This window comes from Oncorhynchus gorbuscha, linkage group LG16 (genome assembly GCF_021184085.1).
Source record: "Oncorhynchus gorbuscha isolate QuinsamMale2020 ecotype Even-year linkage group LG16, OgorEven_v1.0, whole genome shotgun sequence".
In the NCBI taxonomy this organism is placed as follows: Eukaryota; Metazoa; Chordata; class Actinopteri; order Salmoniformes; family Salmonidae; genus Oncorhynchus; species Oncorhynchus gorbuscha.
The window spans coordinates 4394555-4422262 of NC_060188.1; the positions used below are offsets into that span (position 1 = coordinate 4394555).

General features: G+C 41.1%; 1 protein-coding gene across 4 annotated transcripts; it reads right to left on the reverse strand.

Annotated features, from left to right (window-relative positions):
• Positions 1 to 27507, reverse strand: LOC124000624 (somatostatin receptor type 5-like). Of its 4 annotated transcripts, none has more exons than XR_006832646.1 (5): positions 27066 to 27507; positions 11366 to 12119; positions 8278 to 8727; positions 1948 to 2104; positions 1 to 1794 (listed from the first exon to the last, which is right to left on the reverse strand). XR_006832646.1 is itself a non-coding variant. In XM_046307139.1 (5 exons), exons 3-5 carry the CDS (start codon positions 12113 to 12115, stop codon positions 2021 to 2023), a joined length of 1284 nt encoding a protein of 427 aa, XP_046163095.1. In that variant the 5' UTR covers positions 12116 to 12119; positions 12340 to 12434; positions 27066 to 27507; the 3' UTR covers positions 1 to 2020. The 4 variants fall into 4 exon arrangements, 3 of the variants coding, with proteins under 3 accessions (XP_046163095.1, XP_046163094.1, XP_046163096.1); XM_046307139.1 differs by adding an exon at positions 12340 to 12434 and having other exon boundaries at positions 1 to 2104; XM_046307138.1 differs by having other exon boundaries at positions 1 to 2104.
• Between the last annotated feature and the right edge of the window lie 201 nt (positions 27508 to 27708).

Sequence of the window (27708 nt, forward strand, 5' to 3'; positions counted from 1 at the left end):
TATTGATCGAACCAATTGTATTTTTGTCATTTTATTAAAACAATAACACTGAAATGAAACATTTTGAACACATGTCCAAATGGTACACATTAGCAATAATGCTATGGTATTATTTAAAATAATTAGCATAAGTAACAGCAACTTTTTTTACACTTACTTGACCACGGTGTAATCCCAGAGTAGAGTACACAGATAATAACTTACTGTATAAATCTTGAACCTGTCATACATGACTGTAAGACAGTCCGTGTGGATTGTGTGCTCATTGAAATACAGTTAAAGCTAATCCATAAAATACTGCATGTGTGTACAGCAGATTAATCATTGAGTCGCTGTCTGATGAAAACACAATTTTTGCCATTTACATTATTTTTTTAAAATTGAAAGCAGTAACTCCCTTCAATGTACTCTGAACATGTAATGACTCTAGGACCAAGAAAATGTATTCAAAATAGCTCCTGAAGTTCCAGAATTGTATGTTCAATAATGGGACAATATGGTAATTTCTTCCATTTCCTGAAGAAATGTGTTTTGGAGAATAGTGCTTTCCATCAGCCAGCGACGACTATGCTGTTGTACGCAGATTGTTCAGTAGGGCATGCAAGGGAAACCATTTCAAAAGGTGAAATTAACATCTGTGTATCTTACTGGACATTAGTCTAGGAGGTAGTCCCTCCCTGTTTCAGCCCGTTTTATATTCCATATGGTGCCTAAAGAACATGACCTCAGGTAAGGTCAAGCACAATGAAGTTGCACCAATGCTTCAATCTCCAATAAAAGGTCAAGGGGATCCATTAATCACAAATAAACGCGTTAAAATAACCAAAAAACTTGGAACAACTACCCAAGTTTATAACAATAATACCCAACAAATAACAATAATTCATAAATAATATGAATAGGATCCTCAGTTATAACATTATGCCATAGATACAGTGAGTACTGTACGCCAGATTCATCTATTTGATTGACATCATCATTATCATCATTCTCTCTGTTCGGGGACAGTGTTCTTTTTCCACAATGCAGGTTTTCTCTAGTACCATTTCATTGGTCATCACAGCTTGAACTAACTTTGTCCAGAGCAGAAACCATCCATGAGTCCACAGGTGGGAATTATGAGCCTTTGGGACTTGTTACAGGTGATCATAGTGACAAATGGACAAGGGTCATAGACAGTGTGTGTAGCACGTTCCCGTCATGGCCTTACCTACATAGTGATGAAGGCCCAGTACATACCTACATACAGAAAGTTCCAAGCTCACAAAGATGACAATCCATTTCAATTCACAACATTTCTGATGAAATCAAATGATCCAGTTCATATAAAGTGAAGGGAATACTCAGGTTCATTTTCTAGGGCATTTTAATCTAGGGCAAGTTTCTACCCATTCACAGTCTAAAAAATAGTCTTTCCTTATAGTATATGTAAGGAATCTATAAAGTACATGGAAGATTGTGCTCTTGCTGGTTCCATGACACCAAGCTGGTGCAATGCACAGGTGGTTGGTGGCACCTTCATTGAGGAGGACGGGCTTGTGGTAATGGCTGGAGCGGAATCAGTGGAATGGTATAAAATACATTGAACATGGTTTCCATGTGTTTGATGTCATTCCATTCGCTCCGTTCCAGCCCTTATTATGAGCCGTCCTCCCCCCAGCCCCTTCCAGTGCTGAAATGCGCTGTAAATGTCTGTGGTTTATACTGACAAATAGGAGAGGTGTCATCGCAGAAATCGTTCAGTGTAGTGTCAGAACAGGAAGTGTTCTTTGAAGTCCCATGTACCTCTTCTTCCTGTATCGTCCGAAACAGGTCATTGGTCAAGAGCTACATGGGTTGACAGTGGGAGGGCTCCCAATGATGGATTGTTTGTCATGATGGAGAGGGAGGTGGCTTGGCTCATCAAAGCATAGACTAACCAGTCAGGGCTTATCAAAGTAGACTCACCAATCAGGGCTCATCAAAGCGTAGACAGACCAATCAGGGATTATCAAAGCGTAGACTGACCAATCAGGCCTCATCATAGCGTAGACTGATCAATCACTGGGCTCTCTAAGGGCAGAAGCTCCGTCGTCATGTTGGCACAAGTCTCAATTTGAACACACTGCAAAGACAGCAAGAGATACATTTAGACATTACAAACAATGACCAGCACACTCTATCAGGGACTCCTTGGCTGGACAAAGCTTATGACATACACTCCCCCATCCCCCTTTGCCCCCGTCCGTCCATCCGTCCCCCCATCCGTCCGTCTGCCCCCGCCCATTCCCCGTCAGCCACAATTTGTTTTTAATCTTCAAACTGTACAAGAGATGATAAATCTCTTTTAAGATATAATAGAAAAGAGGACATCTCTTTGAGCATCTTCTGCCTGATATGTCACACAGAGCTGCTGCTGATTTGTTATGTATTCTCACATTATGGCATCATAGACACACATTCACACTAACAGGGAGTACTAGACACAGACACAGCTCTCAGATGGAGACAAGTCACACCAAGGAGATCACCAGAAATCTATTCACACACAATCAAGTGAACTTTTATGTTTTATTAGTCTTATGTACAGGACACACATGGTAAACATCATCCAACGAAATGCTTACTTGCAGGTTCCTTCTTGACAACCAACAACAGTAAGACATGATAAAAGATAATAATGCAAATATAAAGGAAATGGCTCAGTACAATATCATTTTTATTTTTGCATAAGTATAATATATGAAGGCACAGTTTATAGTCCAATATTTACACGTGTTTTGGGGAAGGGACGATTGGTGGGCAAGTGTATAAATTGTGCAGTATTTAACAGTGATAATAAGAGTCTGGTAGCAGCAGTTGTGATGTGTGTGTAGCATAAATATGTGTGATTGTGTATGCGTGTGTGTATGTGTGGATGACTGCATATCAGTGAGGTTGTGTGAGTGATTAAGTGAGTGCATATGTGCTAAGGTGTGCAGAGTGAGTGGAGGTGGTCAGACCAGTTGTTCAGCAGTCTGATGGCTTGTAGATAGAAACTGTGTCTGAGTCTGTAGCTATCAGACCTCATGCTCCGATACCATCTGCCTGAAGGTAAAGGAGTGACTGGGGTGTGTGGGTTCCTTGATGATGCAACTGCTCGCCCCCAGGCAACGTATTGAGTAGATGTCCTGGATGGGTGGGAACATGGTCCCAGTGATGTACTGGGCCTTCTTCACCAACAGCTGGAGGACCTTGCAGTCGTGGATGAAGCAATTCCCGTGCCAGGCCATTGATGCAACAGGTCAGCAGTACTATTTGGAATTTCTTCAGCCGCCTTAGGAAGCAGAGACGGTGTTGTGGTGGTGTTGTTGGTCCATGTCATGTCCTTGATGATGTGGACAGCGAGGAACATGACTCTACTGTAGTCCCATTGATGTGGATCAGGCATGTTCCCCCCTCTGCTTCCTGAAGTCAACAATCAACTCCTTTGTTTTGCTGATGTTGAGGAAAAGTTGTTGTCCTGGCATCACAATGCCAGTTCACTTACTTCCTCCCTTTAGGCTGATTCGCCGTTGTTGGTTAATAGACCTACAGCAGAGGACTCAGGACACACCCCTGGGGTGCCCTTGTGTTAAGAGTCTGTGTGCTGGAGAATGGCTTGTCAATCCTGACAGCTTGTCGTCTGCCCGTCAGGATGTCCAGGATCCAGTTGCAGAGATGGTGTCCAGACCCAAGGCTCTGAGCTTGGTGTTGAATCAAATCCAATGATAATGTGTTTGCCACAGGCATCGTAAACAACAGGTGTAGACTAACAGTGAAACGATGACTTACGGCCCCTTCCCAACAATGCTGGGAGAAAAAAAGATCAATAGTAACACGAGGAATAAATACACAATGAGTAACGATAACTTGGCTATATACACGGGGTACCAGAACCAAGTCGATGTACAAGGGTACAAGGTAATTGAAGTAGATGTGTACATATTTATAGGGATAAAATGACTATGCAACAGGATAGATAATAAACAGTTAAAGCAACGTAAATGCAAGAGTTAGTGCTAAAAAGGGTCAATGCAGAAAGATACATAGTTAACCAATAGCTACCCGGACTAACTATTTAGTAGTCTTATGGCTTGGGGGTAGTTGCTGTTAAGGGTCCTTTTGGTACCAGACTTGGTGCATCAGTATCGCTTCCCATGTGGTAGCAGAGAGAACAGTCTATGACTTGGGGGGCTGGAGTCCTTGACCATTTTGAAGGCCTTCTTCTGACACCGCCTGGTATAGAGGTCCTGGATGGCAGGGAGTTCGGTCCCAGTGATGTACCCTCTGCAGTGCCTTGCGGTCGGATGCCAAGTAGTTGCCATAATAAGTGGGGGTGCAGCCAGTTAAGATGCTCTCAGTGCTGCAGCTGTAGAACTTTCCAAGGGCTCATGGTAATCTTTTCAGCCTCCTGAGGGGGAAGAAGCATTGTCATGCCTTCTTCGTGACTGTGTTGGTGTGTGTGGACAATGATAATTCCTTAGTGATGTGGACACCGAGGAACTTGAAGCTCTCGACCCACTCTGCAACAGCCCCGTCGATGTGGATTGGGGAATGCTAGGCTCTCTAGGTCCGGTAGTACACGATCAGGTCCTTCGTCTTGCTAATGTATAGGGAGAGGTTATTGTCCTGGCACAACACTGACAGGTCACTGAACTCCAACCTATAGACTGTCTCATCATTGTTGGTTATCAGGCAAACCATTGTTGTGTCTTCAGCAAACTGAATGATAGTGTTGGAGTTGTGTGCGGCCACACAGTCATGGGTGAACAGGAAGTACAGGAGGGGACTAAGCATCAATGTCAATGTAAGTGCTACTGGGCGATAGTCATCTAGACAGGTTACCTTGACCTTCCCGGGCACAGGGACTATGGTCGTCTACTTGAAACATGTAGGTATTACAGACTGGGTCAGGGAAAAGTTGAAAATGTCAGTGAAGACACTTGCAAGCTGGCCAGTGGATGCTCTAAGTACGCATTCTCGTAATCCGTCTGGCCCCGCGGCCTTGTGAATGTTGACGTGCTTAAAGGTCTTACTCACATCTACTATGGAGAGGGATATCACACAGTCATCCGGAACTGCTGGTGCTCTCATGCATGGCTCAGTGTTGCTTGCCTTGAAATGAGCATAGAAGGAATTTAACTCGTCTGGTAGGCTCACGTCACTGGGCAGCTTGTGGCTGGGTTTCCCTAATCGTTCATAGTTTGCAAGCCCTGCCACATCCAACAAGCATCAGAGCCAGCATAGTAGGATTCGATCTTAGTCCTGTATGGAAGATTTGACTGTGTGATGGCTCGTTGGAGGTCATAGCAGGATTTTTTTTAAGCGTCCGGATTAGTGTCCCGCTCCTTGAAAGTGGCAGATCGAGCCTTTAGCTCAGTTTGGATGTTGCCTGTAATCCACGGCTTCTGGTTGGCATATGTACATATAGTTACTTTGGTGACAACGTTGTTAATGCACTTCAAATAGCTACACTTTGCCTTCACACTTTGCCTTCATGACAGCTTTGCACACCTTGGCATTCTCTCAACCAGCTTCACCTGGAATGCTTGTCCAACAGTCTTGAAGGAGTTCCCACATATGGTGAGCACTTGTTGGCTGCTTTTCCTTCACTCCGCGGTCCGACTCCCACCCGTAGTCCAGTACGTCCTTTGCCTCCTCTCTGCACTTGCCCTGAGGTGCGTGTCATCAGCCCGGTGCCACCTGTACCGGTCCCACGCATCAGGCCTCCAGTGTGCCTCCACAGGCCGGAGCTTCCGGCGACGGTCCCCAGTCTGGAGCCTTAGGCGACGATTCCCAGTCTGGAGCCTCTGGCGACGGTCCCCAGTCTGGAGCCTTAGGCAACGATTCCCAGTCTGGAGCCTCTGGCGACGGTCCCCAGTCCGGAGCCTCTGGCTACGATTCCCAGTCTGGAGTCTCTGGCGACGGTCCCCAGTCCGGAGCTTCCGGCGACGGTCCCCAGTCCGGAGCCTCTGGCGACGGTTCCCAGTCCGGAGCTTCCGGCGACGGTCCCCAGTCCGGAGCCTCTGGCGACGGTTCCCAGTCTGGAGCCTCTGGCGACGGTCCCCAGTCCGGAGCTTCCGGCGACGGTTCCCAGTCCGGAGCTCCCGGCGACGGTCCCCAGTCCGGAGTCTCCGACAACAATCCACGGTCGTGTTCCACGGAAGCGGAGGGATCAGTGTAGGGAGCGGGACTGCATCCAGAACCGGAGCCGCCACCGAGGGTAGAAGCCCACCCAGACCCTCCCCTGTAGGTTCAGGTTTGCGGCCGGGAGTCCGCACCTTTGTGGGGGGGGGGGGGGAGTACTGTCACGCCCTGACCTTAGAAATCTCTGTTTTCTTTATATTTTGGTTAGGTCAAGGTGTGACTAGGGTGGGTACGTTTGTATGTCTAGGGGTTTTGTATGTCTATGTTGGCCTGATATGGTACCCAATCAGAGATAGCTGTTTATCGTTGTCTCTGATTGGGGATCATATCTAGGCATGCCTTTTTCCCACTTTCTGGTGTCCACTTCCTTGTCTACAGTTAGGTGCCTGTGTGCACACTAGTAGCTTCACGGTTTGTTAGGTTGTTGGTTGTTTTGTTTTGGTGAGTTTCAGTTCATTAAAAATATGTGGAACTCTATTCACGCTGCGCCTGGGTCTCCTTCATACGATGAACGTGACAGGAACTCAAAAGGTGTGATATAAATGACCAGAAATGTAGATCTGAATGTGCAAATAGTCAGGAATGATTCGCAAGGAAAGTGGATCCTTTTGAATATCTCAATGGGCCGTAAAGGTAATCACTCTACAAACAAAAAGTTTTAATAGTAAACAGAATGAGATCGGATCATCATCTAATTAGCATTCACATAACTCTTATATATTTTCCACATGGATGGGGATATTGGAAATTTCATCAAAGTTTACGGGAGGACAACTTATTTTTAACTAAGACAAAATAATTTATAATTGAATTTTTCCAGTATAGTATAGGTTCAGCAAATCCCCTTATTGTTTGGGATACCTTCAAATGTACCTTCAGGGGTCATTCAATTCAATATTCATCAATAATAACAAAGCAGTTTCTGGCAAAAGAGCCAAGACTAACAAGGGATATACATTAACTAATAGTACAGGTTGATAGCAATAAAAACTATACTACAGAGATACAAAATAAGAGGAAAAACAAAAATAACTTATTCAAGAATGATCTAATGTAATCTATTACAAAAATAAAGCAAACTGGGTGGAATATGGAGAAAAATGCACAACATTTTTCCTGAATCTCCAATACAGGAACACGAACAAAAATAATTTGCAGAAACTCGTTACTGAAGAATCTATGATTCTCCAAATGGAATTTTATAAGGAATTCTTTCCAAATAATATAAAAAATAGAAAATTAACAAATGTACAGAAAGATCAAATTACAGAGGAAGAACAGAGGAAGAACTTTTTGATGCTATTAAATCCTTTTAGTCTGGAAAAACCCCAGGGCTTAATGGCATACCGGGTGAGGTACATCAAGCCTTCTTTAAATACTAAAAGCGCCATTGTTTGTTTTAACTACTCCTATAGAAATTGTGGTCTGTCAGGTACTCAGCGGGAAGGTCTGATTTCTCTATTATTAAAACAAGACCTAGATGGCAAATATAAAGACCCAGTCTATCTAAAAAACTGGAGGGCACTTACACGTCAATGTACTAGCGAAATGCATAGCATTCAGAATAAAAAAATAAAAAATACACTTGAGGCATCAACCGTAGAGGAGAAATCAGTGGTACCCATTTACAGTACTAGTGGGTGTAACTAACTATCAGCACACAGTACACTGGATCCCCTCAGCGCCAAAGCTTCTGATCAGGAGGGTTTACTATGTTAGGCTTCCAGAGTGATTTTTCAGCTCCTCTCACCCTCTATGCTGTAAAGCTGTTGTGGGCCAAGGAGAAGGGTAAACGCCCTGTGTAGTAAGTGCTTATTAATCTATTCTACTTCTTAAGATGCTCTGCAGGTGAAAAAAACGATCAAGTAATATCATTTAGATAAATATAAATGACATATAAATTGGCTGTGAATCTAGTTATATTGTATACTGCGGTTGACTGCCAATGAATGAAATGGACAGCCTTCAAGATGATCTTTGGCAGACTGACCAAAATAATTGAAACCTGACAGCCATTCATAGTTCTTGGGTAGAATATTGACCCATAGAATTAGTAGTCCACCCATCACAGAACGTTCACCTTATTGTGAATGTCCGTTCTAGTCGTTTTATTTCTATAGATTTACCTACTTGGTTGTTCTGCATGTGTCCATTGTTGAAGTCCATGATCCGGGGGGTGAAGAGCGGGTCATGCTGCTGCGTCGTCTCCACCCTCTCCAGCCTAGGAGATATGGGACGTCCTCCTCCACTCCCCATGTCTCCTCCGTCCCCCACCCCAACCCCGTTCGCCTTGTGGAGACACAGGACCTTCCTGAAGCTCTGCTTGAAGTTGTCAGACAGGAAGCCGTAGAGGAGCGGGTTGGCACAGGAGTTGACGTAGGTCATGATGACCAGGAAGAAGTAGACGCCGGCGGTGACACTGTTCTCTGGTATGATGAAGACGAGGTTGACTATGTTGGTGGTGAAGAAGGGCAGCCAGCAGATGACGAAGACCACCACGATGATGACCACCATGCGGGTGACTTTGCGTTCGGAGCGGCGCCGCTTGGTCAGGCCCGCCCTGGCCCCGGCAGACTTCACCTGTAATGAATGGGAGGTTTTGGTCTGTGACTTTGTGAAGGAATAGCTCTGGACATGGACACCTTTGAAGATCACTATATTGAGAGGATTTATAGTGGTTTGGAGAGGTTTTAGGCCCAGGCCAGGGTCTAAGGCACTGGTCCATTGGGTTTGGAAATAGAAACAAACCTAAGAACCATTAGAATTCAGTTTGGGACAGTGAGAAGAAGGGATTAAGGACTCAAATGCATTGGGGCCTCAAACAAATGGAATGGGGTTTCAAACAAATGGAATGGATCCTCAAACAAATGGAATGGGGTCTCAAACAATTGGAATGGGGTATCAAACAAATGAAATGGATTCTCAAACAAATGGAATGGATCCTCAAACAAATGGAATGGATCCTCAAACAAATGAAATGAATCCTCAAACAAATGGAATGGGGTCTCAAACAAATGGAATGGATCCTCAAACAAATGGAATGTGGTCTCAAACAAATGGAATGGATCCTCAAACAAATGGAATGGATCCTCAAACAAATGGAATGGGGTCTCAAACAAATGGAATGGGGTCTCAAACAAATGGAATGGATCCTCAAACATATGGAATGGGGTCTCAAACAAATGGAATGGATCCTCAAACAAATGGAATGGGGTCTCAAACAAATGGAATGGATCCTAAAACAAATGGAATGGGGTCTCAAACAATTGGAATGGGGTCTCAAACAATTGGAATGGGGTATCAAACAAATGAAATGGATTCTCAAACAAATGGAATGGATCCTCAAACAAATGGAATGGGGCCTCAAACAAATGGAATGGATCCTCAAACAAATGGAATGGATCCTCAAACAAATGGAATGGATCCTCAAACAAATGGAATGGATCCTCAAACAAATGGAATGGATCCTCAAACAAATGGAATGGGGCCTCAAACAAATGGAATGGATCCTCAAACAAATGGAATGGATCCTCAAACAAATGGAATGGATCCTCAAACAAATGGAATGGATCCTCAAACAAATGGAATGGATCCTCAAACAAATGGAATGGGGTCTCAAACAAATGGAATGGATCCTCAAACAAATGGAATGGATCCTCAAACAAATGGAATGGATCCTCAAACAAATGGAATGGGGCCTCAAACAAATTAAATGAATCCTCAAACAAATGGAATGGGGTCTCAAACAAATGGAATGGATCCTCAAACAAATGGAATGGGGCCTCAAACAAATTAAATGAATCCTCAAACAAATGGAATGGGGTCTCAAACAAATGGAATGGATCCTCAAACAAATGGAATGGATCCTCAAACAAATGGAATGGATCCTCAAACAAATGGAATGGGGTCTCAAACAAATGGAATGGATCCTAAAACAAATGGAATGGATCCTCAAACAAATGGAATGGATCCTCAAACAAATGGAATGGATCCTCAAACAAATGGAATGGATCCTCAAACAAATGGAATGGATCCTCAAACAAATGGAATGGGGCCTCAAACAAATTAAATGAATCCTCAAACAAATGGAATGGGGTCTCAAACAAATGGAATGGATCCTAAAACAAATGGAATGGATCCTCAAACAAATGGAATGGATCCTCAAACAAATGGAATGGATCCTCAAACAAATGGAATGGATCCTCAAACAAATTAAATGGGGTCTCAAACAAATGGAATGGGGTCTCAAACAAATGGAATGGATCCTAAAACAAATGGAATGGATCCTCAAACAACTGGAATGGATCCTCAAACAACTGGAATGGATCCTCAAACAAATGGAATGGGGCCTCAAACAAATGGAATGGATCCTCAAACAAATGGAATGGATCCTCAAACAAATGGAATGGATCCTCAAACAAATGGAATGGATCCTCAAACAACTGGAATGGATCCTCAAACAAATGGAATGGGGTCTCAAACAAATGGAATGGATCCTAAAACAAATGGAATGGGGTCTCAAACAAATGGAATGGGGTCTCAAACAAATGGAATGGATCCTCAAACATATGGAATGGATCCTCAAACAAATGGAATGGGGTCTCAAACAAATGGAATGGGGTCTCAAACAAATGGAATGGATTCTCAAACATATGGAATGGATCCTCAAACAAATGGAATGGATCCTCAAACAAATGGAATGGGGTCTCAAACAAATGGAATGGATCCTCAAACAAATGGAATGGATCCTCAAACAAATGGAATGGATCCTCAAACAAATGGAATGGATCCTCAAACAAATGGAATGGGGTCTCAAACAAATGGAATGGATCCTCAAACAAATGGAAGGGGGTCTCAAACAAATGGAATGGGGTCTCAAACAAATGGAATGGGGTCTCAAACAAATGGAATGGGGTCTCAAACAAATGGAATGGGGTCTCAAACAATTGGAATGGATCCTCAAACAAATGGAATGGATCCTCAAACAAATGGAATGGATCCTCAAACAAATGGAATGGATCCTCAAACAAATGGAATGGATCCTCAAACAAATGGAATGGATCCTCAAACAAATGGAATGGATCCTCAAACAAATGGAATGGGGTCTCAAACAAATTAAATGGGGTCTCAAACAAATGGAAGGGGCCTTAAACAATGAACAAACAATGAACAACATAAGACTAAAGAGGATGTGGGTTATAGTACAACCCAACTATACCTTGATGATGATGAGCAGGTAGCAGAGGCAGATGATCAGCAGTGGGCCGAAGAAGCCCAAGATGGCCGTGTAGAGGATGAAGACCGTTGACCACAGCTCCTGGGGATCAGGCCAGCTCATGTTGCACGAGTTGAAGCGGTCCTGAACATCTGAGTAGATGGTGACCGGCAGCACCACCACGAACGACACCACCCACACCAGCCCGTTTATGATCTTAGCCACCTTCGGCTGCCGCCACTTGACGCTCCGAATGGGGTGCACCACGGCCAGGTAGCGGTCAATGCTCATTACGGTCAGGCAGAAGGTGCTGGTGAACTGGTTGATGGAGTCTACCGTCATGACCACACGGCACAGAAACTGCCCGAACGGCCAATAAGAGAGCACGTTCTGGGTGGTCAGGAAGGGAAGTCCTAAGATGTACAATTCATCTGCCAGGGCTAAGTTCAGAAGGTACATGTTGGTGACAGTCTTCATCTTGGCATAGCGCAGGACCACGTAGATGGCCAGCGTGTTGCCCAGGAGGCCCACCATGAATACAGTCATAGAGATTACTGCCGTGATAACGGTGCTGCTGTCCTGGAAGGGAGCGCTCTCGCCGGACTCATTGAAGAGGTTGGTGACCGTGGAGTAGCCCCTGGAGGAGGAGGAGAGGTTGAAATCCCCAGGGATGGAGGTGCAGTCTTGGGGATTCATAGCGGGGAGGTGGGGGTGGGGTTGGAGGTCAGGGAGATGAATCAGGAAATGGCCCATAAGGCTGAAAATAAAAATAGAACTGTCAGTTATTGAGGATGGAAAATAGACATTCTAATAGATGGACATTTTGAAAAGAACGGAATAGAAGAAGAATATAGAATAAATTAGAATAGAATTGAACATCATTAGTCATTCTGACATTTGTCTATGAAAACCATCTTATGGATGAGAGGTTGAGTGATGTTTTAATGTTTGTGTTATGCAATAGTGTGATATTTCACCTTTTCCACTATACTGCTTCACCACTCCACTTTGTTCACCCACAACACCACATGGACATTCTCTGGGCAGGGGGCCCATATTGACACTGTTCACTCTGTACATCATCAGAAAAAAAGCACATTTTCATGGACTACCTCAGGCAGGCATACATCCATGCACTTCTTCCACATATTCCTCATGCCTTACTACAAAGTAGTCACCCTGCAACTGACTTGGTAAATAGCTGAAGGATGGGGTTGGAGAAATGTAGTCAAAGTGGTCACCCTGCCACTGACTTGGTAAATAGCTGAAGGATGGGGTTGGAGAAATGTAACCAAAGTGGTCACCCTGCAACTGACTTGGTAAATAGCTGAAGGATGGGGTTGGAGAAATGTAACCAAAGTGGTCACCCTGCAACTGACTTGGTAAATAGCTGAAGGATGGGGTTGGAGAAATGTAACCAAAGTGGTCACCCTGCAACTGACTTGGTAAATAGCTGAAGGATGGGGTTGGAGAAATGTAACCAAAGTGGTCACCCTGCCACTGACCTGGTAAATAGCTGATGGAGAATTGTAACCAGTTCATAGACAGAGCTATGGATGCAAGGACTGACCATCCAAGATATCCAAATTATACTTTTAACCTTGTTTTGATGCTATACAGTGTTTGTTTACAATTGCATTGTTTACAAACAAAGGGGTAAAACATGGTTATATTGGGGCGGCAGGGTAGCCTAGTGGTTAGAGCGTTGGTTGCAAGTTCGAATCCCCGCGCTAACAAGGTACAAATCTGTCGTATTGCAGTTGGCTGTCATTGAAAATAAGAATTTGTTCTTAACTGACTTGCCTAGTAAAATAAAATAAAATAAAATGTGGGTTCTGTTTGGTTCTGATGGGGTAAGACAGTGGAACTAAACTCTTATACTCTTCAATGGGTTTATATTATGAATTCTAAGTCCAAGAATGGACGTAACAATCTGGCTAGTCTGTCAATGGCGTGCAAGTCCTGGACAATGCTGGGTGTATCTGATTGAAGACTCGGTCAAGGCTAGGTCAAGGGTTGACATTTTATTGTTCATGATGGGTCAGTGTTTCTGAGTAAACCCCTAGCCCTAGCTCCTGAAACCTGTTGCGCCAATAAGTGGTCTGATGTGGGGATTCATTGAACCGCAGTCCAAAACATTGGAATGACGTCCATTCAACAGCCTAGTGTTGTGACTATAAACAATTGCATGTGGCATGGAGGCGAAGTTGCATAAATCGGTTTGACATTTCTGTCAATCTAAATCAAAACTATTGTAAGGACATAATTGTCTGACTCTATTAGCGCAAAATCATGACAGTTTCTATTTTCACTCATGAAAAATTGCACTTTCCAGTGCCCAAAAATTGGTTATATAATATTCAAATTTATACAGAAAATAAAGTAAACATAACATGACTTTGTTTAATAACTGATGTTTGTGCCATTTACAGAGGCAATCCGCAGTTACTACATCCATTTTTGCACCGTTAAATGATTGATATATAGCCAATGATTCTTGAATAATATACTTTATCAAAGCCTCATGAGCTTAGTTCAACTGTAGGAACCCATCAGAAGCCAAAATATAAGCTTGTTTTATGTCAATGTTTGTAAACAAAGTCCATGTAAACAACCACTATAGCTTTAAAACATGGTAAAACTATCATTTCAATCTCATGGATGGTAAGTCCTTGCATCCATAGCTTTGTCTATGAATTTGTGAGTGGTTATATTACTCAAGCCCCGCCCCTCAGCTGTTTACCAATCCAAGTGGCGGGGTGACTGCTTTGTAATATTTTGAACAGTCTATGTCATGGAAAGAGCAGGTGATCCTAATGTCTTGTCCTCTCTGTGTGTGTGTGTGTGTGTGTGTGTGTGTGTGTGTGTGTGTGTGTGTGTGTGTGTGTGTGTGTGTGTGTGTGTGTGTGTGTGTGTGTGTGTGTGTGTGTGTGTGTGTGTGTGTGTGTGTGTGTGTGTGTGTGTGTGTGTGTGTGTGTGTGTGTGTGTGTGTGTGTGTGTGTGTGTGTGTGTGTGTGTGTGTGTGTGTGTGTGTATATACTGAGATTTTTGCGCATGTGTATATATATATATGAAGGCTATCTGTCTGTTGTAACGGATATTGCTTGCACATCGAATTGCTACTTACTGCCTGTCTGTGGCTTGCTTTTTGCTATGCTGTGTACATCTAGCTGGCCTAAATAGCTGCATGAAGGCCAACTCCTCTCCTGAAAGAAGAACATGAAATTGCTAGACTGCCTGTTGTGTCGTTCTCATGTTTGCTTTGATTACTGTTACAACAGACAATGAACTAAGACTGTTTGAACAAGCAGCAGGGGAGTCACGAAATGAGTGAGCACTAAGGCAACAGCTGAAAGGACTCGATCCTGCACACGCGCAAAACCTCAGTATCTTTAGCGTAGCCACTCTGTATAATTTAACGTTTTTTAAATGGGTTTATATTATGAACATTTGTAGCTGAAATGGTTCAAGTTTATTAGCATTATATGTATATACATAGAGTATACCCCCCCCCCCCTCCTGGCACCTACTACCATACCCCATTCAAAGGCACTTCAATCATTTATCTTGCCCATTCACCCTCTGAATGGCACATACACAATCCATGTCTCAATTGTCTTAAGGCTTAACAATCCTTCTTTAACACGTCTACTCCCCTTCATCTACACTGATTGAAGTGGATTTAACATGTGACATCAATAAACGATCATATCTTTCACCTGGATTCACCTGGTCAGTCTATGTCATGGAAAGTGAGTGTTTTCCTAATGTTTTGTCATTATAGTCTATATTAAGTCATTATAGTTTCTAAAGGTTTTAGAGAACTTGAAGTTAGGACAGCCTAAGCATCTTAAAGTTGGTCTTGTCACCAAGGAGCAGGACCGTTTTGAATAGCTACCACTGCATTCGTATGCTTCTCATTCAAACCCATGTTACTTTATGCAAATGTTAAATGGTTATAAATCCAAAAAGTATAAATAGTAACAACAAGCCGTATGCAAACAATCTGAGTTGAGTCAGTCTGCACATTTCACCATTGGATTGAAGTTCATAGCTTAACCCTGTAAGACCCATGGTTGAACAAGTGCAATGCTTCCAAAAATTGCATTGTGTACAGGTCCTAAACTAAAACATCATGACAAACACTACCTAGTGCATCTCCTTAGACCCAGATGTATCTCTGAGCAGTATGTGTTGTGTGTCTGTATGATTATTGTGGCATCAGTAGACTCTGAAACATCAGAAACCTGTCCACTCGTCTAAGACTACACCAGTCCACCAAACAAGCATATGTTGTAAGCCATCCATGCAAGTACATGACATTAAATATTTGGTCCTTCTTCTCTAAGATGTAGTGATTATGATCAAATAAAAACATTTCAGAAACAAACATTCTGAGCCAGAGCTAGACTCAGATTTGTAAGTGCTGCAACATTGGGCTTAAAGGGTTGCCAAACTGAGACATAGAACCACATTCATATTTGATAGGCAATTTAGAGAGATGGTTCACCTTCCAACATAAAAATAACTCAAATGTATATATTTCAACAACAAACTAAACAATGGTGGTTTATGAGGTCAGAATACTGCAATTACGTTCATTCATTTGATGTTAAAGAAGTAAGGTCAAATTGGGATTTAGGAGGTGCCTAAACCTCCTGACAACAATACTGACAGCAACACGTATCACATCATACTGTAGATCATGGGGGGACCTACACTTTTTGGGGAGAAAGTCAGTAACTGTGAGAAAGTCAGTTCTGGTTACTTTTTAAAGGGGCACTCTGCTCCAAAATGATGGAGCTGCTCCAAAATAAAATGATGCTGACATTTAAAATATACTTTCCCCCCAGAAATGAACCCAATAACATATTGGACAATACTATCAGGCAGGGGTTATCATTATCGCCTGATGTAGCCCATATGATGCAACTTAGTGTCTGTAAATAAACAGCCTGAAGGTTACCCATCTGCATTTGCCCCATTTGGCTAATCATTAGCTAGATCACAACCTCTAAAGTATAAACATTAGACTAATCATTAGCTAGATCACAACCTCTAAAGTATAAACATTAGGCTAATCATTAGCTAAATCACAAACTCTAAAGTATAAACATTAGGCTAATCATTAGCTAGATCACAACCTCTAAAGTATAAACATTAGGCTAATCATTAGCTAGATCACAACCTCTAAAGTATAAACATTAGGCTAATCATTACCTAGATCACAACCTCTAAAGTATAAACATTAGGCTAATCATTAGCTAGATCACAACCTCTAAAGTATAAACATTAGGCTAATCATTAGCTAGATCACAACCTCTAAAGTATAAACATTAGGCTAATCATTAGCTAGATCACAACCTCTAAAGTATAAACATTAGGCTAATCATTAGTTAGATCACAACCTCTAAAGTATAAACATTAGGCTAATCATTAGCTAGATCACAACCTCTAAAGTATAAACATTAGGCTAATCATTAGCTAGATCACAACCTCTAAAGTATAAACATTAGGCTAATCATTAGCTAGATCACAACCTCTAAAGTATAAACATTAGGCTAATCATTAGCTAGATCACAACCTCTAAAGTATAAACATTAGGCTAATCATTAGCTAGATCACAACCTCTAAAGTATAAACATTAGGCTAATCATTAGCTAGATCACAACCTCTAAAGTATAAACATTAGGCTAATCATTAGCTAGATCACAACCTCTAAAGTATAAACATTAGGCTAATCATTAGCTAGATCACAACCTCTAAAGTATAAACATTAGGCTAATCATTAGCTAGATCACAACCTCTAAAGTATAAACATTAGGCTATCTTGTTGCTAGTTGGCAACACATTAATGACTTGAATGCCCCCCCTGAAAAAAAGAACATTCCATTGGCACGCAGCCAATGGACTAAATGTTAAAATCCTGTTGCTGCAGGATTATTTTGCTGCGACAATACAGGTGAAATGAAGATCCTACCACTGTAGTAACAGTAGAAAGAAAAGTGATCCTCCACTTTTAACAGTGACCATCAAAACTGCTTTCAAATGTGTGTTTTCCTGCGACTGCATTGAGAATGTTGTACAGTGAGTGACAGAGCATACATATTTCTCTCCCTGTGCAGCACTCGCAATTTGAATACACTTTCGAGAGGAATACATTATAGGCTGAACAATTGAATAGTTCAACTATTCAACAGTGGGATTCTTTGATTTTTCTGTTGCATACTCCCTTTACAAAAAAGGATGTAAAATTTGCAGTTTCACATGTTGAGCTTAAATTTCACGTGAAAACAATATTTTCACATGTATAAAATGTGGAGTTCACGTGTTAACACCAACTTTCCATGTGAAATTAGCTGTTTCACTTCATGTGAATTTTAGATATGCAGTTCAACATTTGAAAATTAAATTGTGTGCCGTCCTATCGGACATCCAATCACAGCCAGATGTGATACAGCCTGGAATTGAACCAGGGTCTGTAATGACACCTATAGCACTGTGATGCAGTGCATTAGACCGCTGTTCCACTCCAGAGCCCACACCAAGACACGTAAACAACAACCGTGTAAAAATCACATTTGCATTTTCACATGTATGGTGAAATAGTGTTATTCACGTCACATGTGAAAAGGTGTTGTTAGCATGCTGCAGTAGCAATGTTTCCACATATGGAAGTGCAAATTCTGTAATGCCATTCTGTCAAAAGGCAACTTAGCCTATCTGAATATAATAATTAAAGTGTGTTAAAAATTATTATTTCTTATTTCTGAGCCATTCATTTGGTGTGTTACCTGGCGGATTGGGTCCAATTTAAACCCTGGTTATGTCTCCAAGTTCAGCCATAAAGGACAACAAAGTATTACTAAAAGAAAGTTACATAGAAAATCCACAAAACATTTGATCTTTTAAAAAATATATGTTTTGGGGGGCAAAATACAAAATATGGATTGGTCAAGTTGATACATTTTGACATTTCAGACAAAACCACCAAAGTCCCTGTGCCCAAGAAAGCATAGGTAACCTGCCTAAATGACTACCGCTTTGAAAGGCCAGTGATGGCTCATATCAACTCCTTCATCTGGAAACGCTAGACCCACTCCAATTTGCATACGCCCTCAATAGATCCACAGATGATGCAATCTGCCCTTACTTAAAAAAAAAAAATCAATAATCAAAGGCCCATTACAAGTATTTCTGAAGGGTAATATATTTGTTCCTCATTTGGATGTATGCTGGCTTCTTAATGTTACCATTGTAATGCACATTTTAAATGTTTCTGGTTCGAAAAGTATAAATAGTATCAAAAAGCTGTGCGCAATTATTAAATAGTTTCAGTCTGCATATTTCAACATTTGTCTGGTTTTGATAGCTTAAACGGTTCAAGAAGAGTAGCGTTAAGGTTTGACCATTCAAGTGGTATTTTAAGGGTCTGCAATAAACCATTTATTAGCCATTTATAAATTGTTTGTTCACCATTTATTAAGCATTACTCCCACATGAATAAACCATTTACTAATCAAGTGAAGTATTTTTGCATTCTTTTATCTCAAATCAAATCAAATCAAATGTTATTTGTCACATACACATGGTTAGCAGATGTTAATGCAAGTGTAGCGAAATTCTTGTGCTTCTAGTTCCGACAATGCAGTAATAACCAACAAGTAATCTAGCTAACAATTCCAAAACTACTACCTTATAGACACAAGTGTAAGGGGATAAGAATATATACATAAAGATATATGAATGAGTGATGGTACAGAGCGGCATAGGCAAGATACAGTAGATGGTATTGAGTGCAGTATATACATATGAGATGAGTATGTAAACAAAGTGGCATAGTTAAAGTGGCTAGTGATACATGTATTACATAAAGATGCAGTAGATGATATAGAGTACAGTATATACATATACATATGAAATTAATAATGTAGGGTATGTAAACATTAAGTGAGTGCTATGTATATAAATCTTCCATAAATGTTTGGAGTGACCAGTGTAAAAAAGATGGGCATGCCATTGGTAGACATTCTGTAGTCCCTGGTAAAATAACAAGCACACAACACAGGATGTTCAAGGAAATATATATACGTGTGAATAATTAGCTTACTAACGTTCACAAATGTGGGAGTAATGATTGTCTCAGTGTCTCCTGACCCCTCCTGTCTCAGCCTCCAGTATTTATGCTGCAGTAGTTTATGTGTCGGGGGGCTAGGGTCAGTTTGTTTATCTGGAGTACTTCTCCTGTCCTATTCAGGTGTCCTGTGTGAATCTAAGTGTGCGTTCTCTAATTCTCTCCTTCTCTCTTTCTTTCTCTCTCTCGGAGGACCTGAGCCCTAGGACCATGCCCCAGGACTACCTGACATGATGACTCCTTGCTGTCCCCAGCCCACCTGGCCATGCTGCTGCTCCAGTTTCAACTGGCCTGGGCCCTAGGACCATGTCCCAGGACTACCTGACATGAGGACTCCTTGCTGTCCCCAGTCCACCTGGCCATGCTCCTGCTCCAGTTTCAACTGTTCTGCCTTACTATTATTCAACCATGCTGGTCATTTATGAACATTTGAACATCTTGGCCACGTTCTGTTATAATCTCCACCCGGCACAGCCAGAAGAGGACTGGCCACCCCACATATGCTCTCTCTAATTCTCTCTTTCTTTCTCTCTCTCGGAGGACCTGAGCCCTAGGACCGTGCCCCAGGACTACCTGACATGATGGCTCCTTGCTGTCCCCAGTCCACCTGACTGTGCTGCTGCTCCAGTTTCAACTGTTCTGCCTTATTGTTATTTGACCATGCTGGTCATTTATGAACATTTGAACATCTTGGTCATGTTCTGTTATAATCTCTACCCGGCACAGCCAGAAGAGGACTGGCCACCCCACATAGCCCGGTTCCTCTCTAGGTTTCTTCCTAGGTTTTGGCCTTTCTAGGGAGTTTTTCCTAGCCACCGTGCTTTTACACCTGCATTGTTTGCTGTTTGGGGTTTTAGGCTGGGTTTCTGTACAGCACTTTGAGATATCAGCTGATGTACGAAGGGCTATATAAATAAATTTGATTTGATTTGATTTGATTAATAAATGGTAAGCAAATGCCCTTTAAATGCCTTATAAATGGTTCATTATGGACCCTTAAAATAAAGTGTTACAGGAACTTGTATTGCCATTGAAATGCATTTGGTGAAATGCACTTAAGAAATGTTGCAGTAGAAAAGGTATAAATAGAAGGGAAAAAAATCTCAAGCAATCGAAGTTGGGGTTGTTTAGTGTTGAATGTGTAAGCGGTTTAAGTGCTAGAGTGAGTGGAAGAAATAGATCAACTACAAAAGTACATTTCCTAAAGAATATTTGTGTGCTTGATAGCTTGTCTTAAAGTATTTATAGTTTTGAAATACGTTATAGTAGTGATAGTGACTGCAGTACCCTTACAGGAAAAACCATATCCATTTCATATGTGATCTTATGTGAAATTAATGTGATAACATGTGACAACATGTAAAAGAAACATGTGACAACATGAAACTACACATAAAAACATGATCTCATGGAAATAAATGTGACAACATGGGGATGTAAAATTTCATACCATGAAACTATGTGACAACTTTTTTACGTTTTTCCCGTTAAAGTGCAAGTTAGATTTTCAAGTGACAGTTTTTGACATGTAAAAAAGCTCATTTAATTTTCACGTGAAAATTGAAATGAGTGAAAACATGTTATTCTCTTCATGTGATTTTTTGTTGTTGTAAGAGAAGTAATGAAATGGAGGTTTTAAGTTAGTGGTATGTTGTTCAGCTAAAATGGTGTACAAATCTTGTATCTTTGACAATATGATTACATTTGGCATGATCACGTAGTAGTGACTTTTCAATATGACCCCACCTGGGTATGCTGATGTTTCTGCTGCACCACAAAGTCTGTAACCTTCTCAGAAGGCAGATTCAGTACCTATAATACATCTCTGCACTTAGCAAAAGAGTGCCATCTGCACTGCTATTTTAGTTATCAGTTCATCTGACTATTCTCTCATCATTGATTCTATTTACTTATTTCAGCAATTAGATCTTTTTTTGTATAGTTGTCTAATGTTATTATGTTTAAATGTTACTCCTGAATCACTATGATAAATCAAATAGTTTTTCTTCATACAATGCTGAGATTTACTTTGAAATCCAAAGTGTACATGTGAACTCAGTGTACAGGTGAACTCAGTGTACAGGTGAACTCAGTGTACAGGTGAACTCAGTGTACATGTGAACTCAGTGTACAGGTGAACTCAGTGTACAGGTGAACTCAGTGTACAGGTGAACTCAGTGTACAGGTGAACTCAGTGTACATGTGAAGTCAGTGTACAGGTGAACTCAGTGTACAGGTGAACTCAGTGTACAGGTGAACTCAGTGTACAGGTGAACTCAGTGTACAGGTGAACTCAGTGTACAGGTGAACTCAGTGTACATGTGAACTCAGTGTACAGGTGAACTCAGTGTACAGGTGAACTCAGTGTAAACTCAGTGTACAGGTGAACTCAGTGTACAGGTGAACTCAGTGTACAGGTGAACTCAGTTATTCATACAGCCATGGTGGCATAGCAGGAGAATCAGAATACTGGGAACTAAGAATTTCTGAGTTCAAATCCCAGGTGAGAACATGTTGACTAATAATGACTGTATAAATATACATACACAATGTAATCATGTACATCACGTTTGTAAGTTGAAAACACTGTGGCTATTTCAGGATGTTCCAGGGACATCCTAACAACACATTTTTGCTTGCAGTGCATTATGTGAACATTTTAATTCACATGTGGGCGGCAGGGTAGCCTAGTGGTTAGAGCATTGGACTAGTAACCGAAAGGTTGAAAGTTCAAACCCCCGAGCTGACAAGGTACAAATCTGTCGTTCTGCCCCTGATCAGGCAGTTAACCCACTGTTGGCTGTTATTGAAAATAAGAATTTGTTCTGGTTAAAAAAATGTTTATATATATATGTGTGAAGGTTAATGTGAAATATCATCACTTGTGAAGTGTTCCAAAACCACATGTGAGAGGTTATGTGATTACTTGTGGAAATCCACATGGTGATGAAAATGCCCTCCTACATACCTACGCACTTACCTTTTACACAGAAAAATGGTTGGATGGAAACGTGGTAACTGTCTGCAAACCTGCATGGTGACATTCTTTCCACACCTCTTCTTTGGCTGCATTTACACAGGCAGCCCAATTCGGATATTTAGCTGCTTATTTGACCAATCAGATCAGCTCTTTTGACAATAATTGGGCAAAAGATCAGAATTTGGCTACCTGTGTAATATTCTTTCTCTCCAGTTGTCATGTCACACATAACAAAGGCATGGTTTTCTACAGTCAAATTCTAATTCCTGTCAACGCGCCCTGCAACAAGAAGGAACTGGAAAAGTGGCATATCTGTTCATTTGAAACTCTGGATGATGACCTTGTGAACTATCTTATGACATTTTTAGCTAACCACATTGGAACATTCTTATCTTTAAGGACATGGATGTCCTGGCAATAAATCAGCTCATCTCCGGGTGACTTCAGTCACAGGAAAATGCTATGATAAGTGACGCTGGGCAAATACCTAACATCAAGTCAGATAGTTTCACAGTCAGTCATTGAACTAATAGAAAAACTAGACACAGGCAATGCTGCATATCAATGCAAAAGCCTGCAGGCAAAAAATGTTAATGCATTGAATTGTTCACATTTTACAATTGTATAATACATATAAAGTTGGTTCAGCCATGTGAAAAGAATAACACATACATACTAGAAAAGTACATTTCCTAAAGAATATGTGTGTGCTTGCTAGCTTGTCTTGAAGTATTTATGGTAGTGCTAGTGACTGCAGTAGTAATCGTAGTGACCGGTTACAGTTGAAAAAGTAGCTAGATTGAAAGATTGATTGATTGATTGATAGCCTAAATATGTAAAAGTTGGTTTGGTGTTTCTAGGTGTTTTTGAGCGGTTCAAGAGTTACTGCTATTTTAGATGGGTAATTTATGCAAATGTCAATAGTTATAATTTATAAAGTTTTTACATTTTAAAGTTGTTTTAATGTTTGTAGCTGTAATGGTTAAAGAGCTTTTAACCAGCTTTTAAAATGTCCACCACTTTGTTCTTATGGCTGGCATTGAATCCATTAAGTGTTATGGAAATTTATGCAAATACATTTATTTATGTAGTTTAGAAAGGTTTTATAGAATTTGTTGTTCTTGTAGCTTAATTAGCTTAGGAGCAGGACAATGTTGAATACCTACCAATGTATTACAATTGTTCTCATTCAAGCCCACGTAAATTTATGCCACCCAAAATATGATTCATATTATTACGTAAGAGATCTAGAGTGGTCTTGCCTTCAGCAAGCACACTAATAATAATAAGAGTATGTAACGGCCTAGCTATGCCACACGTGGATTTCTGTGAGACTTGCTTGATACGGAGTTGATAAGAGTCATTCTGTAGTCAATGTTACTTACTATATCAGCACGTGCATAAAGCCTAGGTGTTGTGTAGCTGCTGTAGCAGCAACCTAAAATTAGAGTCTATTTTTCTCAGATCCACATGCGTAAACACCATACAAAGTGCCTAAATCTTTTTTGACACTTAAAAAACATATTCACTCAGCTTCATAGTGAAAATGTAATAGAAATATGAATAATAGTAGTCGGTTACATCAACACAATAGTCGTCACGCACTGACCTTAGTTATATTTGTTTTCTATATTATTTGGTTAGGTCAGGGTGTGTCAAGGGTGGTTTCTGTAGTTTTTGTATTGTCTCTGGGTTTTTGTTTATGGGGTTTTCTAGTCTAGGTGTATATATGTCTATGGTTGCCTAGATTGGTTCTCAATCAGAGGCAGCTGTTTATCGTTGTCTCTGATTGGGGACCATATTTAGGTAGCCATATTCCTTGGATAGTTGTCTGTGTCGTTATGTCTATGTATAGTTGCCTGTGTTGACACTTGTTGTTCATAGCGTCATGTTCGTTTTGTATAGTTTGCTAAGTGTTCTTCGTTCATTTAAAGAAGAATGTATTCTCATCAAGCTCCGCCTTGGTCTCCTCTATATGACGGACGTGACAATAGTAGAAGGCTACCTGTATGGAAATCACATAAAAATAAAACTGTAGTTTTAGGTGCTTCTACACCTTCTACAACTACACAGCACTTTGTGACATCAGCTGATGTAAGAAGGGCTTTATAAATACATTTGATTGATTGTTGTCCTAGTTCATAACTGGAGGTAGGTTATATGTATAGTAGCAATAGGTTTATTAGAAACATTTAAACATTTAAACCAGCTGATGAACCGAAAGGCAGTTGTAGAGCTGATGGTCTACCTTGTATTATCTTTTGAGGCAGAGGATGCTGTAGAGTAGACCCTCCCCCAACCCTCCTTAGAAGTTATTCTGATTTGACAGGACAAAGTTGGCCAAATGGATGCCACCCGTTTGATCATCGAAGTTGAGAAGCACCCTTTGCTGTACAACCCCAGCAACCCCAAATACAAGGACGCTTTGTCCAAGGAAAAAGCATGGAATGCTGTAGCAACCGTCCTCTGAGAACCAGGTATGTTTTGTCAACAAAATCAATTGATGTGCATTTGTTCTGGCCTACAAAGTACAGACAGCTAGCCAGTGGCGGCTGTGATTGGTTGAAACCCAGGGGTGGTGTTCTATTTAGAATGAGCAGCCAGCTCACAAATGAACAAGTGCCCCAGGGAGAATGCAACAAGCATGCAGATGCTATAAGTCAAAACACATTATCTAACTGGGGATGGCTAACATAATGTCACAAAGCATGATGTGCTAGCAAGTTAACTTTCATTCTGAAATAACTTCCTATTTCCGAGTTAGTCAGATATTAGTTTAGAAAGACTTGAAATTGGCATGGGAGCTACCTAGCTAACAAGCTACCAGCTAGCTATAGCTAGCTATCTGCTTATCAAAGGTAGATAAAGGGTTTGATCCCAAAATCTACCTGTCATGCCCTGATCTGTTTCACCTGTCCTTGTGATTGTCTCCACCCCTTCCAGGTGCCGATGATTTTCCCCACTGTATTTATCCCTGTGTTTCCTGTGTCTCTGTGTCAGTTCGTCTTGTATGTTTCCAAGTCAACCAGCGGTTTTCCTGTTCTCCTGCTTTTTGCATTTCTCCTTTTTCTAGTCCTCCTGGTTTTGACCCTTGCCTGTTTCTGGACTTTGACCACAAGCCTGTCTGCCACTCTGTACCTCCTGGACTCTGATCTGGTTTTGACCTTTTGCCTGTCCATGACCATTGTCTTGCCTACTGTCTTGCCTACTCCTTTTTGGATTAATACACATTGTAAGACTCCAACCATCTGCCTCCTGTGTCTCGCCTTATGTCATGACACTACCAAACTATTTCACAATATTTCTCAAAGTTACTATAACTAGCTAATTAATTTGATCATGCTTTGTGATAAACACAGATTTACGCTGTGTAAGTCAACACAACATGTCGCCTGATAAACACCATGGGGAAAACAATACAATTGACCAGCCACAGTCATGCTTTTTTGCCCAACCAGATCTGCGATGAGAAGGTTCTAGCTAGTGTATCCCTCTGTCCTTCCACTCTTGTTGGATGTAGATGTACGGTTGATCAGGTCCCAGGCTTCCATGACTGTTGTGATTATTTACAAGTTAAATACAATTAGCTTTTTGCTTAAGCATCATCTGTACCTGATAGAGCAGATCTAGTCTCAAGCAGAAGTAAGCTGTGGGGGTTGGAGAGACTCATTGGGAGGAAGACTAGATCAGAACCAGAAGTTCTGAGTGAACATTTGAGTGCTCCAGGGTGGTCCATTTATTTATTGATGTAAAAATGTATGCTATAAAATTCTGTGATTTCATTGGGGAAGTTCTCCCTCATATCAAATAGGTGGCAAAACAATCCAAGCTATGTTCACACGGCCTGTGTGCCCACGGAGCTGCTGCTGCTGCTGAGTCAATGAGGGGCAGAGTAGTAAGTGACTGCACCACTTGTTTTGAACAATATATTTTTTAAACAGGGAAATGTACACATTTGCCACACTTTTATGAAACATTTAAAACATAATCATGATTATATAATATATTTGTATATATATATATATATATATATATATATATATATTATTATATATTATTTATTTTTACAATTTGACCAATCACATGTGGGGTTCTGCCCCTAACGCCCAAATGGGCAGGCCACCACTGCAGCTAGCCAGCAACTGTTCAATTGTTGATTAATGAATGAGGTTAATGAATTGACTGCCAGATGGTTGTAGAATTTTTACTCAGCTTTATTTTTGATGTAATGAGAAATATGGTTGTCGTCATATACACACATTGGACCCCAAATCAAGATATTCCTTGCAGAACAGATCTAGTACTACTGATTCTGCTTCCACCCACACATATGTTTCCCTCTCTGGTGTAGCGTGTAAAATTACAACACTAACGTCCTGTTCACAGTTTGGGAACGCGCCATCCAGGTGTACAGTAGCTCCTCTAAGTGTTAGAGTAGTCTTGTTTTCACCAAGCACACCAATCCTTCAAACCTAATATTACATTGCTTAGGGACATATTAAACAATGTAACTTTAATCTTGTTTTAATAATTCCCATGAAAAAACTAACATATTTGCTCGCTTTATTCATTTCTATTGAAAGACTTACCTGAGCGTTTCATACACTGTCCATGGTACGTCCGAGTTTAGCCGTTCGCGCAGTGCGCATTTCCATGTCTTTTCCACTTCAGACGCGCGCCTTTATCGACGTGGTGCTGTTAAAGACTTGTATCAAAGCAACGAAATGTTTTGAAGTTGACTATGTTACACAACGATCAAGTCAACAAGTCCTCGTCTCAATTCCAAGCGGGAGCAGCACACACTCAATAATCCGTTTTTGCATCTTTGCTGATCTCAAAACGCCCACAATCTAATCATTATTGTTATGTAAACTAAGATACATTTTCTTATCAAATCAAAGTATCTTGTTTGATTGTGATGAATGTGTAGTTTACTGTTAGCAAAGTAAAACAGCAAGCTCCACCTCTGCAGGGTGCAGAATTCATTTGAAGGTGGGAATGCAGTTAATTCATCTGGAGCTTTTCGGCTAGTCCTTTTGGAGAGGGAGGCTGGCTGCTGCGCTGGTATTTATATATCACAATAGCGTGACAACGTCACTATGCTTCTGAGCAGGTCTCTCACCAATAGCTGCTGATCCACCATAAAGCCATACATACAGTACTCACTTGTTGCACAAGCTACGGCAATAGGACTGATGCAACCTGGACTCAGGGTTAGATGTAACATGGACA

Coding starts and splice junctions, on each gene's coding strand:
- LOC124000624 (XM_046307138.1), bottom strand. CDS start 12,115: ATGGGCCATTTCCTGATTCATCTCCCTGACCTCCAACCCCACCCCCAC. Junction 8,728..11,365: donor ACCTGCTCATCATCATCAAG/GTATAGTTGGGT, acceptor CATTCATTACAG/GTGAAGTCTGCCGGGGCCAG. Junction 2,105..8,277: donor GACACATGCAGAACAACCAA/GTAGGTAAATCT, acceptor CTGTCTTTGCAG/TGTGTTCAAATTGAGACTTG.